Here is a 19,129-nt window from a genome sequence, read left to right as displayed (position 1 = left end):
GCCCTCACCCACCTGGTACACCCACATTGCTGATTCTGCTTCAGGGCATTTGTCACCACCTGGCACGACACTGTGTAGCTCTTTGTTTATTGTCACAGAATTGGGAGTCCGGGAGGGCAAGGACTTCGTTTTATTCCCTGCTCTAAGCTCTGTGCCCAGAACCCCTGGCACATGGAAGTCATTCAGTAAATATTTGTCCAATGAATGTGTGAGAGAGGGATTAGAGATCTCTCAGGCAGCACCTCAGCTGGTACCATGAGGAGATTTGCCACCCATGACCACAAGTGGCTCCTGTGATCCCCTCACTGATGCCATAGCTACTCTAAGACTTCAAATTATAAGGGAGGGAGATTATCAGAGATTACCAGATTACCTGAGATGTAGGGAAAACAGTGGTCCCAGATGCTTTCCCTCTTTACTCTGTGCTCTCTTTACTAAATTCTGTGATACCAAGTCTGACCTAAACTTCTATCCCTTGAAATAACTGTGTGGTTGGAACTACCAAGGATTGTGTCAGAATGACCATGTACTCCCTATGTGCATTTGTGTGTGTGAGAATTCAGGAATAGATTTCAGGAAAAGGACAGAGCACCCAGCAGTGTTGACTTTGTAGTTAGTTACCTGTCTAAATTTCAGTAGTCTGTTTTATGGTGCCTCTTTTCCCTTAAGCAAGTGTGCAGCATTTTAGGTGACCATTTTAAGAGATTTTGAAAGAGGAAGAAGACTTCAGTGTCAGATGTATGGGACTCTGCAAAAATCAGATATAGTGCCAATCTGGCAATATAATGTTTCTCTTCTGTTTTATCTTCTCTCTTTTAGTAGTTTTCATTTCTGGCTTTGGTTTTATTTAAATCCGTGTTTAAGCAGAAAACTCTTGAATGCGATTGCTGCTTGTAGATCATGATTATACTTTCCCTGTTGACATAGGGACCTGGAAAAGATCTACAACTGGCCAATGTGTGGTCACACAGGTTAAAGTGACTAAGATTGATACACACTTTATTGTAAAATCATTCTAATACTAGGTGACACTGTCAATATCTTAAATGCTAACCTCTTAAAAGAAGGTAATTAATATGATGAAAGAAGCTATTTTCTCTCAATGACCTCTGTTACAAGTGGTACTTTCACTTTAATCTTTCTGTATCTGGGGTAGTTTTTGTTCTTTTTTAATTTTTTTTTTAGATGCCAGTTGCGAAGTGTTGCCAAGGCAACCAGACTGAAAAGCTTGTTAACTTAACTATTATATATGGATTTGTTAGACACCATAGGGAAAGAGTTAGGAGAGGCTTCTTTTCAAGTGGATGATTTTAAAATTCAGAGGTAATATCAGCAGAACCTTCTAAATGAGGGAAAATACATGTGTGGCTATAGTGTTCATATATTCTTCATGGAAGAGAGATAGAATGGAGATATATGTGAATGAGCGAAATCTATAGGATGAATTAATTTAGAAATGGGCGGAGAAAAGAAGTATCAGAAAGATACTTCCTGAGGCTATGGTAACCATAGTTGGGTGTAACTCATAGGTGATAACTGGTTGAGGGGGAAGGTAAAGGTTCTGGATAATCCAGCAAGATGTGAATAGAGGCTTGAAAGAAGAGAAAAGCCAAGAATGTTAACAAATACAGAATAAAAAGACACAAATCTTAGAAATCTAGATTCTTCGAAAGCATGATTTTACAACTTGCCAAGTCCGTATAATAGGCTTGAGTCGTATGCCTGCTAGTCATGGAGTTAAGAACACAACCTTAAAAATCTAAAGTAAAAAATGCTAGAAAAACAAGAAGTTATTGGTTCATAATGGATAATTTTAATAGATCCTTCTTAGAAATTTGATAAAAGAGGTGAGATGTGATCTGAGTGTCATAATTAAGCTTGATTGAATAGATTTACAAGTTTATATCCAATAAACAGAGAATACATGGTCTTTTCAAATATTCATATATTTTTAAGTTGACCTTAGGCCACATATGCCAAAACATAAACACACACACAACACACACACACAAACTCAAGAAATTAACAGAAGTAGAAAATTGTACAGCCTCCATTCTCTGCAACAAAACAATAAAGCTATAAAAATTAAAATCAAGAGGAAAGCCAAAAATACTTATCTATGCAGAAATTTAATAGCATTCTTCTATAAAGTCTTTAAGAGGGAATCAAAATTAAATTATAGATTATTTAGAAATGAGTTGCATTGAGAGTAATGCATATCAAAAAATCAGAATATAACCAAAGGAATATTTGACCTAAAATATTAACACGACAATTAAAATTATTTACATTTCTAAGAAAATAGGAGAGAAGTAAGCCCTCAAGAAAAATCAGTGAAATTACCTGAAGACAAGTGATTCAAAAACTAACAAAACTGATGAGCACATCAAGTACAAAAAAAGAATGCTTGGTCATAAAACCTGAAATGAATTTGAAAATCTAGATAAATTAGATACTTCTTACCAAACAGTGTCAGTACAGATGATTCTAAAGGAGGTAGAATCTAAACACAGAGTTCTGATAGTTTTGTAGTTGGCTTGTATGAAAACATCAAAGAATGTATAATTCCTCAGTTTTATAGCAGAGTAAGGTAGAATGATAAACAACTCATTGAACAATGTAGTATAACTTTAGAGCTGAGACTGGATGAGGGCCGTGCGCGTGTGTGTGTGTGTGTGTGTATGTCCATGTCCATGGCATGTGCCCACACACACACACCCAAAGAGCTACAGGTGAGTATTATTCAAGCTTATACATTTAAAAATCTTAAAATGTTAGGAAGTCAAATCCAGCTGGATCTTCAGAAAGAGGATTTAATCTAAGAAAACAAGGATAATTTTAAATCTACTAATTGATTATATAATAAAGGGCAAGCCAATACAATCATCTTAAGAATAGTTGAAAAAGCACTTAATAAGATCTAACTCTAGTTTTTAACATTTCTAACTAGAAATCCCTCAGACAGTGGGGGATAGACAGTGTCTATGTAGCCTATCTTATCCCATTTATATTACATAGGCAGTTCTTAAGCAAAAAAAATCTCTCCAGGTTTGAACTGCAAAACACATCAGTGGGTGACAACATTGAATATGTGAAACGTAAAGAGTGGAATAAATAGGAAGATCTCATATGTTGGGTAATAATGAAAACATGTTCTATTGAAGCATAGATTTGAAAATTCTGATTATATATACCAAATATTTTGCAGGACAACAGTATAATAGAATGTGATATGGAATAAGTTTATTGCAGCACATGAACAAGAGTAGGAATTACATGTTATTTGCAGTTAAAGTCACGGAGCTCGTCTTACGAGACAATGTGTTTGTGTTGCCAGATAAGCCACCCACTTAATGTACTTCACAAACTCCATTATCAGTCACCATAGCCAAGATTCATTTTCTCTTCCTCAGCAATTTGATTTGTTGTGTCCACACTGTTGGCTATCCAAGAGTGAGATTGCAGTTATGTTCTCTTCTCAAGGCAGTGGCTTGGGGATATCATAGGAAAATAGGATGTATGCATTCTCCATATATCCTCCTGCAGCCACACTGGCCTTCTTTCTCTTCCTGGGACACACAAGAGTGCATTAGTTGTTTCCTCTGCTGGGATGCTCTTCTCCCAGATATCTCCATGGCCCACCCTCTCCCTCCTTCAAGTCTTTGTTCAGACATTGGCTTCTCAGTGATGCCCATCCTAATTGCAACTGTCCTCCACTTCCATGCACTTGGATTCCCCTTTGCTCTGCTGCATTTTTCCCCATGGCACTGATACCCTTACTACTACACAGTTTGCTCATTTACAACGTTTGTCCTTTAATTCATATCCTCCTCCATGGTGCTGTAAACTAACTATATGAGGGCAGGAATCTGTGCCTGTTTTCTTTTTGGTGCATCCCAGGCTGCTAGAACAGCAGGTGCTCAATAATTATTTTTTGATGAATTTATTAGAACTTGAATACAAAGGCTTTCCTACACTGTATTTTGGTTAGACAGGAAGTGGACAAGGAAGATGGTCAGTGAAATGAATGATACAGGATTCAACATAGGAATGACCTGAGGGACCGTTGGTTTGGGAAATAGATCTACTTTTGTAATACAAAGAGCCGAGTGAACTGGAAGTGAGAAGACCTGGATTCTTGTTTGACTTTTACCACTGGCCACAGGCAGATCACTTGAACTCTTGGGCTTCAGGTTCTGTAATCTATAAAACAGACTACAATTTTTTGTTTAGAAGGCTAAACTAGGTGATCTGGATCTGACCCTGCTTTTCTGATTCTGTATGGATTTTACTGAGGAAAGATCGAACTAGTGATAACCTACCCCAATACCACGTGGCATCATTTTCACCCAGCATTTTCTGAACCCCCTTCTCCCCCCCAGAGATCATGGGGACTATGATAATGTGCTACTCTGGGTTTGTTTCAGCCTTTTCCTTAAGGATATAATGTTGGTATAGGTTTCTTAAAAGCTTAAACCAAGAGACTCATCTGTGGACTAGGGCTCCAGAAGCTAGGGCTTTGCTTGATTTATTTTTCTTACCTTTTTTTTTTTTTTTTTCTTACCTTTTAAAATGGAGGTGCAGTAGTGGTTAGTACATAATATCAGAGAAAGGAGAGAGGGGCATTTGATGGATCTCTGCCAGAGAGAGACACGCCAGATGGCGTTTGGGGAAGTTACACGGGAACTTAGCTCATTCTCCATCTTGCTGAGCTTCCACATCATAGAATCCTATAATCTTAATAAGTTCATCTCTTCAAAATTCAGGGCTCGGAGATGGAGTTCTTTCATGTTGATTATCACGTACCTTGTCTCCAGTCCCTGAAGGAGCCAGATTAATTCGTGGGTCTATTTCGGGGTTTTAAACATACACTGTTTTCAAAGAGCAGCCCTTAAAACTTGTTTTTAATTCAGAGATCTTTTGGTCAGTGATGAAGTCCAGTTCCCAGATTCTGCACATCCTGCAGGCACCTTCCTGTGCCACTCTTGATTTTGGCCATTGTGCTGGACGTCGATTACTCAGCCCAGGTGGGTGGGAGGGTGGAGAAGACCAATGCGGCCTCACACCCCGCCGTGTGGTGAGCACATCTCAGGGGAGATTTTTACGGTCGGCAGAACCGAGTGTGACAGTTTCCACCAGATTTCTTTCTTTCCCCTTGTCTTCGGTCAGTAAATAGATCCTCAGGACTGCCTGTGCTTCCAACACCAGTGCCCCACGCTGCCCCCAGGCCTGTGCTAAATTCTTTCTCTCCCATTTAGAAGAGAAGCCAGATTGCTCCAAGGCCCGCTGTGAAGTCCAGTTCTCTCCACGTTGTCCTGAAGATTCCGTTCTGATCGAGGGCTATGCTCCCCCCGGGGAGTGCTGCCCCTTACCCAGCCGCTGCGTGTGCGACCCTGCGGGCTGTCTGCGCAAAGTCTGCCAGCCGGGATACCTGAACATACTAGTGTCAAAGGCCTCAGGGAAGCCGGGAGAGTGTTGTGACCTCTATGAGTGCAAACCAGGTATGCGCGGGCATCGCCTCAGCAGCCTTGCTGCTTTGTGTCGCAGGGTCACAGGCCCCTCTGCCGCTGCCGGCCTCACAAGGAAGAGGAGTAATAGCAGCCTGACTTCCGGCCTTCTAGTCAGAGAACCAGAGTGATAATCTGCTGGTACATAAGCGCCTTCACACAGGGACTTTTTTTTCTTCTCTTCTTTTTCTTCTCCTTCAAGTATGCTTGATGGGGGAAGTGGGGTTAAAATTTATGATAATATAGCTACGTGCTTCATTCCCCCAGAGGAGTTCAGAGCCCTTACTTGTAGACACAGCAATCACTTTATTACATTTAAAAACAATCATCATATGTGAACAGAGCGTTATTTTTAGATAAATATATGCATCAAAACGCCAGATGTGTTGTAATGAAATTCTCCGCCCCAGTCTTTCTCCCTGCTAGCTTCTCACCATCCATCCCGCTGACTTTGAGAGCATGTGCTGAGTCTTCTTGGACTGTTCACTCACCTTCTTTGCTACATTTGATTTGTTGTCCTGTCCCGGCTATTTCTTGCTCTATATTATTTGTAACATCCTTGTTCTTGTGGCATTTCTGATTTGGTCTGCGAACAGATCTAGATGATAGTGATTTTCCTCTTTGCAAGTTTCTAACCATTGGTCAGAGTATTGTTCGTTTTATTTCCTAACTGCTAGATAAATGCCTCAAGCAAAACCATCCCTTGACCATTTCTTGCCCTGTTCCACCAGAAGCACCTCTGGCTGACTCTCCCTAGCCCCGTAACCACCACTGGTGTCGCTCCTTCCCTGCGCTTCATCCTCACTCCTTGATGTTCTGTACCCTGCCTTCCTGGCACAGCTGTGGGACATATTGCAGTCCTGTAATGTTGGCTGAAATAAAAATGTTCTAGGAGAGGGCTCTGGGACGCAAGGAAACTGCAGACCGACGCGAAGTGCCGGTGTTTCATTTTGAGACTCAAAATGCAAATGAATGTGACCGTAAATGATGCCTCTGTTTGCCTCTGTCAGTTTTCAGCGTGGACTGCAGCACCGTGGAGTGCCCCTCCGTTCAGCAGGCCGTGTGCCCTCTGGACAGCTACGAGACTCAAGTCAGACTCACGGCGGACGGTTGCTGCACCCTGCCAACAAGGTTGGTTTGTCATCAGCTCATCAACTTTCCTCCTTGGTCCTGTGTGTTAGTACAGTTTCAGGCATGCTGTGTGTTTTCCCCAAGTCTCAGGGAAATCTGAAATTCTCCTGTGTCTGTGGAGAAATCTGAACCGTTACTGGGACTTGGTATTTACATGTACGGTTCCTTGGATCAAAGCCAGGTGTCATCAGGTGAAGTCACTAAAGCCTTACAGATTCTTCTTTACTGAGGTGCCTGTGCACTTCCATAGGCTGGGAACCGTGCAGGCGAGTATGTCCCTCATGATGTAGCCAGGGAGGCAGCCAGGTATTGACCATGGTAGGCATGTCAGTTGATCCTCCACAGTGAGTCTTAGAGCTGCTTAACCATTGTGTCCCATGGGATGAGACATTGCACCCCTCATGGAAGTGCTCCTGACAGATCCTTAACGTTTGCAGTCACACAGTTACCCACACTTGTTACTTGCTGAGGCAAAGAGGAGTCTAAATGCTTTTGATGCCTTCCAGAAGAATAAACACAGCTGTCTTTGGCCTGATGAGGGGAAATGTTGTCATTTGTGTCATAGTAGTAGGACATCCACTTAGCCCTATAAGACCAGGTTCACTCCAGAGTATGAGGATCTCCAGGGCTTGTCCTTGACAGTCTTCAGAGCACCACCATGGAGCTGGCCCTCTGTGCATGGCAGTGGGGAAGACTGTGCTTGGAATACAGAGCTTATATTCTGTTTCTCCTGGTAAGATGCCCTCCCCTCTTCCCTGCCATGATCTCTCCTCCATCTTTCCCAGGCCACTAAGGCATCGTTTTGACTAGATCAGTTCATTTCTTTCTACTCTGCTCTGCATTTAACATCCATGGTTGAAATGGTGCCTCCTTTTGCTCCCTTTCTAACCTCTGCCTATCCCAGTCCCAGTCTCATGGTGGGAACCTCCCATTTGTGTTTGTTTTAGGAGTAGTTGTGATTTTATAGATGGCCAGATAAAACAGGAATATATATGGTCTGTAGGTAAGTGCCAGTTATGGAGGAGACATCCAGAGTGTGTTTTGATAATTACTTGTCTTTTCTTCTCTTAAAATACATTACCTTTTCCCTAACCTTTGTCCTGTCCGAAGCTCTAGGAGTCTTTCAGATATAATTTACACCACTCATCTTGTGCTTTATACTATATCATGAAGCAGATACAAAGATTTTTGTGAAGGTAACATACCAACCGTGGTGCAGCGCCTTCTTATGGTATTACAATGTGATAATGTATGTGAAGATACTTGGAAAGGGTGAAGCACTGTGCAAACATAAGGTATTACCAATTAGTAATGGAAAAAGAGGGAGTGCTACTAGCTGTAACAGATGTCCCTTCAAGGTCTTCATGAAAAGGAAGGTGGCACATTGCATTACAGAATCTAATTAATCGAAACTAAGCTGGTGGTTAATTAACAAGTCCTTTAGTGAGGGAAAGGGACAGTTCTCAAGTTACTGTTATAAACATTAACATGGCACCATCTGCACGTAGGAGGCACAGTAGGCGATTTTTTAGTCCCTCTAGGGGGTCGAGATGGGTAAAAGCTACTGGAAGACATATTTAATCTCGGCTTAAGGAAAAAAAATTCTCACAACTAATGATGTACAGTGATGAATTGGGCTGCTTCCTGAGCTCCCCGGAGCTGGAGAGATTTCTTTCCGTCTGGATGGCCACCTGCCAGGAATGCTTAGAAGAAATGTTACATTGGAGAGGAGGTTCAACTAGATGTCTTCCGTTTTTTCCCCAAGCTTCTGTGAGTCTTGTAAACATAAACTTTAAGATGGTTATTTTGGTGTTGACATAATTTTGACTTTGACATTCAGGACTAAATGATCAGGCAGCTAAAGATGCCTCTAATGAAGAAATTGTAAAACAGAGAAGGAAGTCATTCAGAATCCCACTGTGAATTGTTTGCACGGAAGGTATAAGTTCTCACAGCCCTTTAGTTTCCCATGTTTCTGGTAGTCCATGACCCATGTGCACTCTCGGCCCCTTCTCCACATCCATCCTGTGCTCCCACCTGGATGAGACCGTCCCTGTGCTTGCTGCTTGCTCACACTCATGTTCACAGGGGCCCACGCTCACACTCACTCAGAGCCCTTGTGGCTGCCGATGACTTTCCTTTTTTTTTAAACTTATTTATTTATTCATGAGAGACACAGAGAGAGAGAGAGGCAGAAACACAGGCAGAGGGAGAAGCAGGCTCAATGCAGGGAGCCTGACGTGGGACTCGATCCCGGGTCTCCAGGATCACACCCTGGGCTGAAGGCAGCACTAAACCTCTGAGCCACCCAGGCTGCCCTTCTGATGACTTTCTTGAGGGCCTTCCCCTCCTACGACCTCTGTTACCCTTTCAGGACTGCATTTCCTTCTCTTTGAAGTGTTCTCAGTTTTACGCCCTGAGGATGACTTAGGTGTCCTTCTCTCCTGCTCGTAAACAAATGCCCATGGATCTCTTTAAGCACTTTTTATAACAAATTGAAATCATTGATTTTTTTTGGTCAATATTTCCTACTCTGTGTGGTTTTCAAGGGAAGGGAGTATTTTGTAGCCTCCAGTAACTAGAATAGGAATTGCTGTAATATGTCTACCTATATCTGTGGATGAATGAATGAATGAATGAATGAATGGAAGAAGGAATGAGTAAGCCCACTCTAAGCCATGTTGATTTATTTGTTGAAGAAGAAAAAAAATGAATATTTTTAGTTTCCTGTTATCCTCCTACCATTGGGTGGTAATACTAATCCTTGTCTCACTTTAAAAACCTTGTGATTTTTCTCCACCCCCTTCTTTATGGCCCACTTCTCAGTACTATAGAAACTCTCCATTCCAAGCACCAAGGTCACCTCTCAAAGCCTTTATCTCTCCCTTCCACCTTTTCTAATATTGTTCACCCTGCAGGACTCCAATTAAATTCCACTTTATCCAAAAGGTCTTCATGCTTCAACCAACACCCATCCTACTCCCTAGGAACTTCTAACATATTCTTTTCTGTGTTGCCAATTAATCACATATTTCCTTGCATTGTTATTTAACTGTTACATGCATAGTCTTGTCTCACCACCTAAAGGACATTTCTAGAGGAATTGTGTCTTATTTCTTTTCCTCTGTATATATGCATTAATACTGAATGAAGGGGTTAATGCAGAATATGTTCAGACCGTGGCTAAGCCTAGGTTAGCATATTAAGTGGGTTCCCACTTATTAAGGAGGATGATAGGTCATACTTTGGCAAAAGAATAAAAATCCAAACAATCATGCAAAAGTGGAAATAAGGAGAGAGCCCAATATGGAGTAATAACGGTATTTTGAGAGAAAAAACTTTCATTCTTTTGTGTGATTTATGTCTTTAAGAGCATGGTGTGTAGGTGGAAAGAAGAGCATTGTAGAATACATAAAATTCTGTTACAATTATTTGATATTTACCAGCGTATTTATAAAGAACATTTTTAAGAACTTAGAGCCATTTCAGATCAAAACCAATCATGTGAAGAATTCAAGGGGAAAGCCCTTTACAGTTAGGGTGAAGGTAAAATACCAGTAGTGATTTATTTACCTTAACAGCCCCTTTTTTGTAAGGATCTATTGGACTTCCAAAGGCAAGGAAGGGAGCTTGTGGACTTGTTCTCTCTCGTCTTGAGGAACAAATTCCTCTCTCTCTCTCTCTCTTTCCCTGTGAAGGCTGTTCTACCACTGGAGCCCCTAACTGCCCTATTTCTGTGTGGGTCCTTTTTTTTTTTTTTTTTTTTTTTTTAATTTATTTATGATAGTCACACAGAGAGAGAGAGAGAGAGAGAGAGGCAGAGACACAGGCAGAGGGAGAAGCAGGCTCCATGCACCGGGAGCCCGACGTGGGACTCGATCCCAGGTCTCCAGGATCGTGCCCTGGGTCAAAGGCAGGTGCTAAACCGCTGCGCCACCCAGGGATCCCTCTGTGTGGGTCCTTGCGCAGTTTGTGAATTTTCTTTTGAGTTGTCTGTTTTTGGTCATTCATTCGTCAAGCATTAATCAAGCCCCTGCAAGTGACAGACACTACCCTCTAGATGTCCTCATCGTGCACAGATATCTCTTTCCTCTTTGCACGGAAATCTCTTTCCTGTTTTGTTCCTGACAAACCCTTACCTTACCTCTGCCCTTTCCACATACAGCTTACTCCTTTGCTTGCTGCGTCTCTGTTTTTCCTTAATGGCCCATCCTTCATCTTCCCGTCTTCTGCTGGCTTTTCCTGAACTTCATCCCATTTTGACATCATTCTTACATATGATATAATTAACTCTTGACCATTTTTAATTCTTCCTTCCTCAGCTAGGTTTTAGGTTTCCAAGCACCCTGCCAATTCTTTTCACCCTTTTCTCTTCCTTTGGCACTGGAGTAGGATGTGAGCTCATCACACCTTTCAGGAGACAGTGAAAAGGAATGGGAATTAGCGGCTGGGGGCCTAAAATGTTCAATGATGGCAGAAAGGAAAACCAGGACTGTCCACGGGGCTCAGGACACCTGTGGTCTTTGGAAAGCTCTGTGTACATGTGTACATACAAATGCCTCTATGCAAAAGGAGACTTAACAACAGAGGAAGTTATGTCAGATACATTGATTCAAATGGTGTCTTTATAGGGAAGGACAAGGAATTTAAGTAACGGTGAAGGTGGCAATAACAAGGGTAGCTTAACTGTGTAATGTGCCCTGCTGTTTACAAACCTTTTCCACATTTGTTCTCATTTTATCATTCTGATTCCATGAGGAATTTATAGATACGAAAACAGAGGCTGAGAGAACAGGTGACTTGTGCAAAATCCTAAGTGTTCTTTGGCATAAGGATCAGAGCTGGGGTCCAAGTCTTCAATCCAGCCTTGTCCTCTCCACTGCAGGTTTTATGGATAATGGTGTTTTGCTATTGCCCAGAAAATACATCAATGATTATGAATTTATGTTTCACCAATGTATGTATTTATTTCAGCATCATACCCATTAACAAAATATGCATAGATGGGTGTTACTCATTGTTTCATAACAAGCAGGTTGTCTGGAGCTGGGTGGTCAACAGTGGAGTCACTCCCATGTCTGGGAACTCAGTCAGGATGACTGGAAGGGCCTAGTCACCCCCTGTGGGGTCTTTCATCCTGGCCTCCTCCTGGTAGTGGCAGAAGCGAGAGAAGTAGCAAAGTCTTGACAAACCGGGACACAGAAGTCACACAGCTTCACTTCCACCACGTTCTGTTGGTCTAAGCAAGTTATAGGGCGGCTTCTGATTCAAAGAGTTAGTTAGCAGTAGATTCCACCTCTTGATGAGAGAAGCTACAACGAATTTGTGGCCATTTTTAATCTACCGTAATATATATTTGACCAAAGAGGTACCCTTCAGATTTCATTCTCTGCTTGTAGATATTTGGTGGAATGCTTGCTGCGGCTATGGGATTTTTTTCCAAAGACTAATGTCCTTCCGAGCCTGGGGTTCTGCATCTTCAGCTGTAGTTCAGGTAACCTGTAGCCAAGCTTTTTCCCGTCAGCAGCTACCTTTCTGGCCTGCCACTGGACACTTCCTCTGGGAGTAGACATGTGATGTAGGAGCCTCTGGGCACCACCTCACCTTGGGCATCATGTAGCTTACCATTATTTTTAACTCCTCTCCTTAAAGTTGTGACTACCTAGTTAAACTTGGTTTAACAGGGAATGTCATTTTTGAATGCCACAAGATCTGCCTGGTGAAACCAGGTCAATTTTAAAAACAAACACAAAGCATTCAGAGATGTTGCACAAAAATACTCCTCTATAATGGTTGGTTATATAATGGTTGCCTGAGAGAAATGGACCTACCACGTGTAGGTGGAGGATAGGTCCAGCCTGGGATGTAGCTCTGTGCATCCCACATTCCCCTGTGTCAGCCAGTCCAAACCTCCAGGCAATTGGGCTGTTTCTCAAGAAGATGGCTCCTAGATCACAATTTTTTTTTCTACACTTCTCTCTCTTTGTTATGTGCCTGATTTTACAGCGGCTTCCCATTGCCTCTATAGTTTTTCATATCTTTTTAGATACAGGCTTATAGGGCAGACATTAACTAGTTAAAAATCTAGACTCTAATACCACCAACCTTATTTCCTCTCACTATAAGTCAAATGAGTTTTTCAGTACCCTTATGCCTTTAATTTGTTTTTTAACTACTTCCATATTTTTATTAAGAAGACGAATGTAATGTATTACTGACAGTCACCTTTTTGAAATTCATTTTAATGAGATTTGTCCCAAAGGTTTCGTTCTGAAACCATTCTGTGATCAATTTCTGTCTGTAAATAGGCATTCCTTAAAAGTTATTGAGAAAAGTCCAATCTGGTTATTTTGAGGTGAAAATCAATGAAGTCATTGTTTATGATGTTCAAACTTAAAATAAGGTTTTTCCTGGGTTGTACACGGTGCAGCCAGCCAGGTTCCCAAGCTCCCTCCTGGCTCCAGCGTCTTTCTGACTAACAGGTCTGACTCCCTTCCAGAACCTATATCCGGAACATTTATATCTCTGCTTTCTGAGACACTACACTGAAAAACCTGTTTTATTTTTAAATGAAGATTTTGAAGTATTTTAAACTTTTTTTTTTACTTATCCAAAGTAATCAAAAATTTTAAATTGTTAGGCCAAATGTTGACTAATATGTGACTTTGGTTTTTACCAAAAAGTTTAGTAGAATATCTTGAGCACATTATATTCCAAGTGTGGTTCCACTGGCAATGTTGACAAATTCGAATCATAGTGCTCCTCCTCAGCTGACAGGTTGTATGGTTCTCCTGTTTTAGAGATGAAACTTGGTGAGCTAGGATGGGTCCTGCTTGGTGAGTGGTAGAGCCAGGTTGTATGAGCACAAACCACTAGGCTCACTGTCCCCTGTGGCCCTAAGCTCACTCCCCACCCACCTGTCCCTGGTCCTACCACTTAGGAGACCCAACATACCATGTCCTATACTTCCCTTTGTTGTGATAGTCTGGGAGCAGATGTGTGCACATGAGTAAACTGTCCAACAGTTAAGGAATACTTACCCACATGTCACCTAGTGCCCTGTAAAGAGAGTACACACCCGAAGGTTTCGTGCTAGAATCCAGGCCCACTTCTGCATGAATTTGAGCAAGGCTCTCATACCATCTGGGTCTGTGTTCTCTGAGAGAAAACGGGAAAGAGGGATTTGATGATCTGAGAAGTAACTTCTATCTTTAAATTCTCTGACTTTCCTAAGCCCTTTAGAGGGGAAAGAACCCAAGCCACTGGTGCTAGGACACTCCCGGGTGAGAAAGAAGGAACATTATAGAAAATTCCTGGACTCCAGGTAATGGGAAAGAAATAAGAGTTTGCATGGTCATAGGAAGGGAAGAAAGTCTAAATGAAGTCATAGAAGAATTTTGTTTACTTTTTTCATTTTCTAAAAAAAAAAAGACTTAGGAAAGGCAAAATGAAATAAACTTATAAGACTAGTGATTTAAATCAGGGTAATCAGACTGGTTCAGTTGTGAAAGCTGGGTGATAATCCAATAAAGTAAATTAGTGGCTAATGGAATACTGCTAGTTACTTTTTTTAAAAAACATCTGTAAATAGTCCCTTATGTAGCAGGATTGGAAACTGATTCAGTCAAAGGCTGACTCCATAAAAAAAGGGCTTACTTCATTAAATTGGAAGATGGACATCTCTGCCTGTCAGCCTGCCTTGCTGGATGTATCTTGAGGATATGATGTGTCCTCCTACCCCCAGCACACTCACCGGCAAGAACTACAACCTGTGTGTGGCTGCTTACTGGCTCCCAGACCATGTTTGTACTTGTTTCTTTGAGGTTTTATCTACTACTTGACTTTCCCTGAGGTTTTATCTTTGTTCTGTCACTCTTTATTCAGCTCCCCCATGTTCTTACTGCATGTCTCTGTATTTTATTCTATATTGTATATACACATAGACACCCACACCCAGCATTATATGGGTGGAAGAGCATTAGATTCTCTATTCTGGATTATGAATGGATCATTTCTTTCTATGACTCTTAAAATAAAGGATCTACTGAATTAAGTTCCCTTTTCTTTGTTTGATCCTCAGTTTTATTTCTTTCTTATAAGACACTGACCTTAGAAGACAATTTCCCACTCATACCCTGTCATATCATAACAGCTTGAAATACTGCAATTCCAGGAAAGGAAATAAGATAAAAGGATGCCAACCCCATTGAATCTGAAGGATACATCAGATAACACAGCCCATGACCAGAACAAAAGTCATAAAGTTCCTTTACTTTCACTGTAACATCTGCATGTTTGTATTCAGCTGCTATACGTTGAAACTCTAGAATGCTTAGCTCCCATTCATCAATCTTGGTTTCTCCGTACTCTCAAGAAAAATCCATCTTGAGGTGCCTGGATGACTCAGTCGGTTAAGCGTCTGCCTTTAGCTCAGGTCATGATCTCAGGGTCTTGGGATTGAGCCCTACATCAGGCTCCCTGCCAGCAGGCTCCCTGCTTCTCCCTCTGTCCCTCACCCCTCTTATGTGCATGGTTTCTCTCTCTCAAATAAATAAAATCTTTTAAAAAAAGGAATAGAAAAATCTATCTTGTTGGTGCTACGTTATGATAACAGAATCTTAGGACATTGTCACACTGTTTCTTAGGATGAGCTTCTTAGAGAAGGAGCTTTCTTTCTGGGGTTCCAGAATTCACAGCCTGATATTGACTACACCAGACAAGGCTGTCAGGATAGAGACTTTGGCAGGTTGTCCCTTCCCTTCAGAAGCACTTGAGTTCAATAAAAACTAATTTAACCACAAAGCTACAGTTTGTAAAAACAAAGTGCAGCTTTGAAAATGTCAGATGTCAAAGATCACTGAAGGCCTCATGGAAGACTGAGAACACTGGGCTTGGTCTAGTGTGGGGCATGGTGATGAATAAGATATGGCCAAGGTTTGAAGGAACTCAACACCTTACAAATGTCAGCTCTGCCAGTTTCACAAAAATGTTCCAGACTTTTGCAAGGTAGTAAGTAGGGAACACACACAGATATCCGCTTCTACCACTCCCAGTGACGTGAGAACTATATGATCTCAATATTTAAAGCTATAGGCAAATAGGGAGGGATATGAAAAATTATCAGTCCGTCCACTTCTGAGTAATAGTTTGGAGTGACAGTGTCAGGAGTCCTTTAGCTTCCTTTGGCTAACGTACTAACGTTTGGGTGGTTGAACTTTCCAGAGCTCCTCAGCCAATTGTCTCCAGAGCCTCAGTCTGTCTGTCATTCTGCATTGAGCCTGGAAGCCTTGAGGATGGTATTGTGGGGGGTAGGGGTTATACAAGCACTAAGAACACAGAGGGTAAGACTCTCAACAGAAAACATCAGCCCAACCAAACACAGGTGTCAAAGTCAGAAACTTCCTGAGAGTGGCTTGGAACTGATAGGTTCCTTCAAAGCTCAGGGAGCACTCTCCAGTTCTTAGTGTTCTTTAGATCATCAAATAATATTTATTATAGATGCATATGCTTTTAACATTGGGCTAGGTAATTAATATTGGTTGTATCACATCTAGCTATCCAGTGGAAGTTGTCCCCAAATAGGCACTTTCAAAAGGACTTCATCAAATTAAGAGCCTTGTAATTAATGATCATATCCATCCGTTCCCAAAACATTGTCTCAAAGAAGATGGCATCTAATAACATTTTTTTTTCTTGGTAAGATTAGTCTAGGACAGATTTCTCTAATTCAGTTCCCTTTTTGGATGTTCTCTTGAATTTGGGTAATTTATCCAGCTGCTTTTAGAGAATTTATAAAATTAAATTATACAATATGTAAAATATGCATTAGCATAGCACAGATTTAAAACATTCCTGACTCTTGACATGCTATCATGGTAGCATTCTCTCTGTTTTTAAACACATCCAGAAAAAAATGTGGAAATATATTTGAAGTCCTTCTTTCTCAACCAAGAAAAGAACATCTATTCTGTTGCCCTCTGCCACAGTGATTTTTGGCCCAAAAGAGCAAGTCAACTCATAACTAAAAAAGCCAGAGTCTATATTAAACTCTGATGTTTTTAAAACAAAATAATTTTAGGAATTCCATGTTATTATTGGACTTAGCCCCAGATTGAAGAAAATATGCTTTCCTAGAAGTAAAGCCCTTGTCCATGGAGATGAACTATCTCCATAGTAGAGAGTTTAATTTGTCAATAATTCACTTCAGATGTGTAAGCTCTATTCTTCCTATGCTAGTGCTTTATGCCTGTTGTGTTTGACCATGAAAATGGCCAGTATCTAGTCATCTTTTGTATTGGTTTAAGTCCTGAAACAAAGTTTAAGGCTCTCTTTGAGTGGCTACAGTTTGGTCTGAGTGGGCCTGGCCATCACCAGACATTCAATACCTGGCCATCTCGCTGAAAGAACATAACTCAGCTGAGTTCCGTAAGACTGTCTGTGAAGTTGTCAAGTAGACTCCACTGCACAGATCCTATTGACCTTCAGAGGACTCTTCCCACCCACTTTCATTTGACATTATCATCATCATGACACAGGCAAATAGAACAGCTCCAGGCGGCTTTGCGAAAATATTTTGTGATGTTATTCACGTAATGAATAAGCAAATCTAAAATGTCAGAAATTCTCCTCCTGGAAATGCCCAAAGCAACCACAGATTTCAGGGACAGTGTATTTTACTGTTCATCTGCGCCTGTCTATAAGATGTAAGTGATAGTGCTGCTCATTGTGTAGACACCGTTGGGTCTAGAGAGTTGGGGATTACATTTGCAGTAGACATTTACTGCTTAACTGCAGGTAACGTGAAGGCAAAGACAGCTTGTTTCTCTAGAACTAGATGCTCACTTAATCTGTGAATGTATCACGCAGATAAGTGAATCTTAAATTGCCCTTTCCTGACTTTGCCAGGATGTGTGTGTATGTGTGTGTGTGTGTTTGTTTGAAAAGGAAAGAAGTTGTAGGTCATGACTGGTGCTATGATCAAGTACTTTGATTGCCATAGCTAGGTCATGGACTCCTGAAGACTCTCCATGACACTTCCTGAGACATTAGATTGTGTGCTTTTCAAGGGCAAGGGTGCACCTTCAATATCTCTTTCACACTAGTGCTGAGCACAGGTAAATAAATACTCAATAATTGCTTTTAAGTAAGTTTATAGGTAGTTGATCTGTGGCAGGTCCTAGCATCAAAACCTCTTAGTGGTTTTGGTCTGTTCAGGGAATGAACATTTGAGTGTTTATCAAGTGTGGACATTGTGCTACCTGGTGGGAATGAGACAAACACAAATGTTAAGGAGCTTATAGTCTAAAGGGAAGGCAAACACGTATAAATCATTATATTTCAAAGTGCTGCATGCTTTAGCAATAGAAGTGTGCAAAAAATCCGCTCATAGAGCAAAGAGATACTAATTCTGATTTGACTTTTGAGCTGAATCTTTAAGAATGAGTCAGAGTTCAGCAGCTGGAGAAAGAGGAAAGGGCATTCTAGGCTGTTGTGGTCATTGATTTTTAAACTTTTCATGTGACTTCCAGCTTAAAACAATATCACTAATCCCCGTCTTTCTTTATGATTCAAGAAAAATGGAATTCATGACAATGTTGATTTTTTTCCCCCCTCAGAGAGCCACCCCTTTTCAGGACTACATCACTTGTTTAAGATGGTTTATTACTTTCCTATTGTTTTCAATTAAAGATGCTTCATAGTATGGTACATGAGGTCCCCTCTTACCCAGCCCTGGGCTACTTCCCTAGCTATGTCCCCAGCAGGTCCCCTTACAGTATATCCCCCAAGCCCCTTCCCAACACATACTGTGCTTCTAGTGGGCTGAGCCATTTGCTCCAACCTATATACATTATACTCTTTCTTGCCTCTGCAAATTTGAGTAAGTTCTTCCTCTTCCTGGAATGTCCTGACCTCCCCTCCCTGTTCCCCCTGCCTGATAGATGCCTGACAGCCTGTGCCCACTCACAGTCTCCCTTCACACCTTCACACACACATACACACAGCACTAGGTATTTATCTTTAGGCCTCTCATCAGAGAAGGCATCGTGGAAGAAATGACTGTTGGAGTGAATGGAGGACTATTAGGCACGGGAGGGACCTAAGTATTGAAGATGTAGAAGACAAGTGTGCTTTCCTCCAGAAACCACCAATGAATGGCTAGGGCATATGTACGGCACAGGGAGGTAGCTGGTTGATAGCACAATTTGCACTTGGCTACTTGTCAAGCTTGGGGCTGAATTTGATCTCATGACATTTTTTCTTTGCTTCACTTTTTTTCTCTTATCTTTAATTATTCATGTCTTAAAACTGGGATGCTTCATGTAGAAATATGGCTTCTTTTGAGCAACGGGAAGGTGTAGCAACATTGTACATGTCATCATGGAATGAAAAATAAATAGACCTTCTTGAGTTGTCTACGACAGCCCTTTCTGCTTTCAGGATTCCTGCCTGACTCCGAAAGACATTCAAGTTTGGTCTCTGGGTTTAGCTAA

At 41.3% G+C, this 19,129-nt stretch overlaps 1 protein-coding gene across 3 annotated transcripts in view; it reads left to right on the top strand.

Moving 5' to 3' along the window:
* CRIM1 (cysteine rich transmembrane BMP regulator 1) overlaps positions 1-19,129 on the top strand; it is a 184,682-nt gene that overhangs the window by 78,051 nt on the left and 87,502 nt on the right. For all 3 annotated transcript variants that reach the window (XM_072770548.1, XM_072770547.1, XM_072770546.1), the window contains 2 exons: positions 5,259-5,501; positions 6,518-6,638. In XM_072770548.1, coding sequence (XP_072626649.1) covers positions 5,259-5,501; positions 6,518-6,638 — 364 coding nt within the window. The remainder of the gene's footprint in view (positions 1-5,258; positions 5,502-6,517; positions 6,639-19,129) is intronic.

The sequence above is a fragment of the Canis lupus genome, chromosome 12 (genome assembly GCF_048164855.1).
Source record: "Canis lupus baileyi chromosome 12, mCanLup2.hap1, whole genome shotgun sequence".
In the NCBI taxonomy this organism is placed as follows: Eukaryota; Metazoa; Chordata; class Mammalia; order Carnivora; family Canidae; genus Canis; species Canis lupus.
This window is presented reverse-complemented; position numbering and strand designations above follow the sequence as displayed.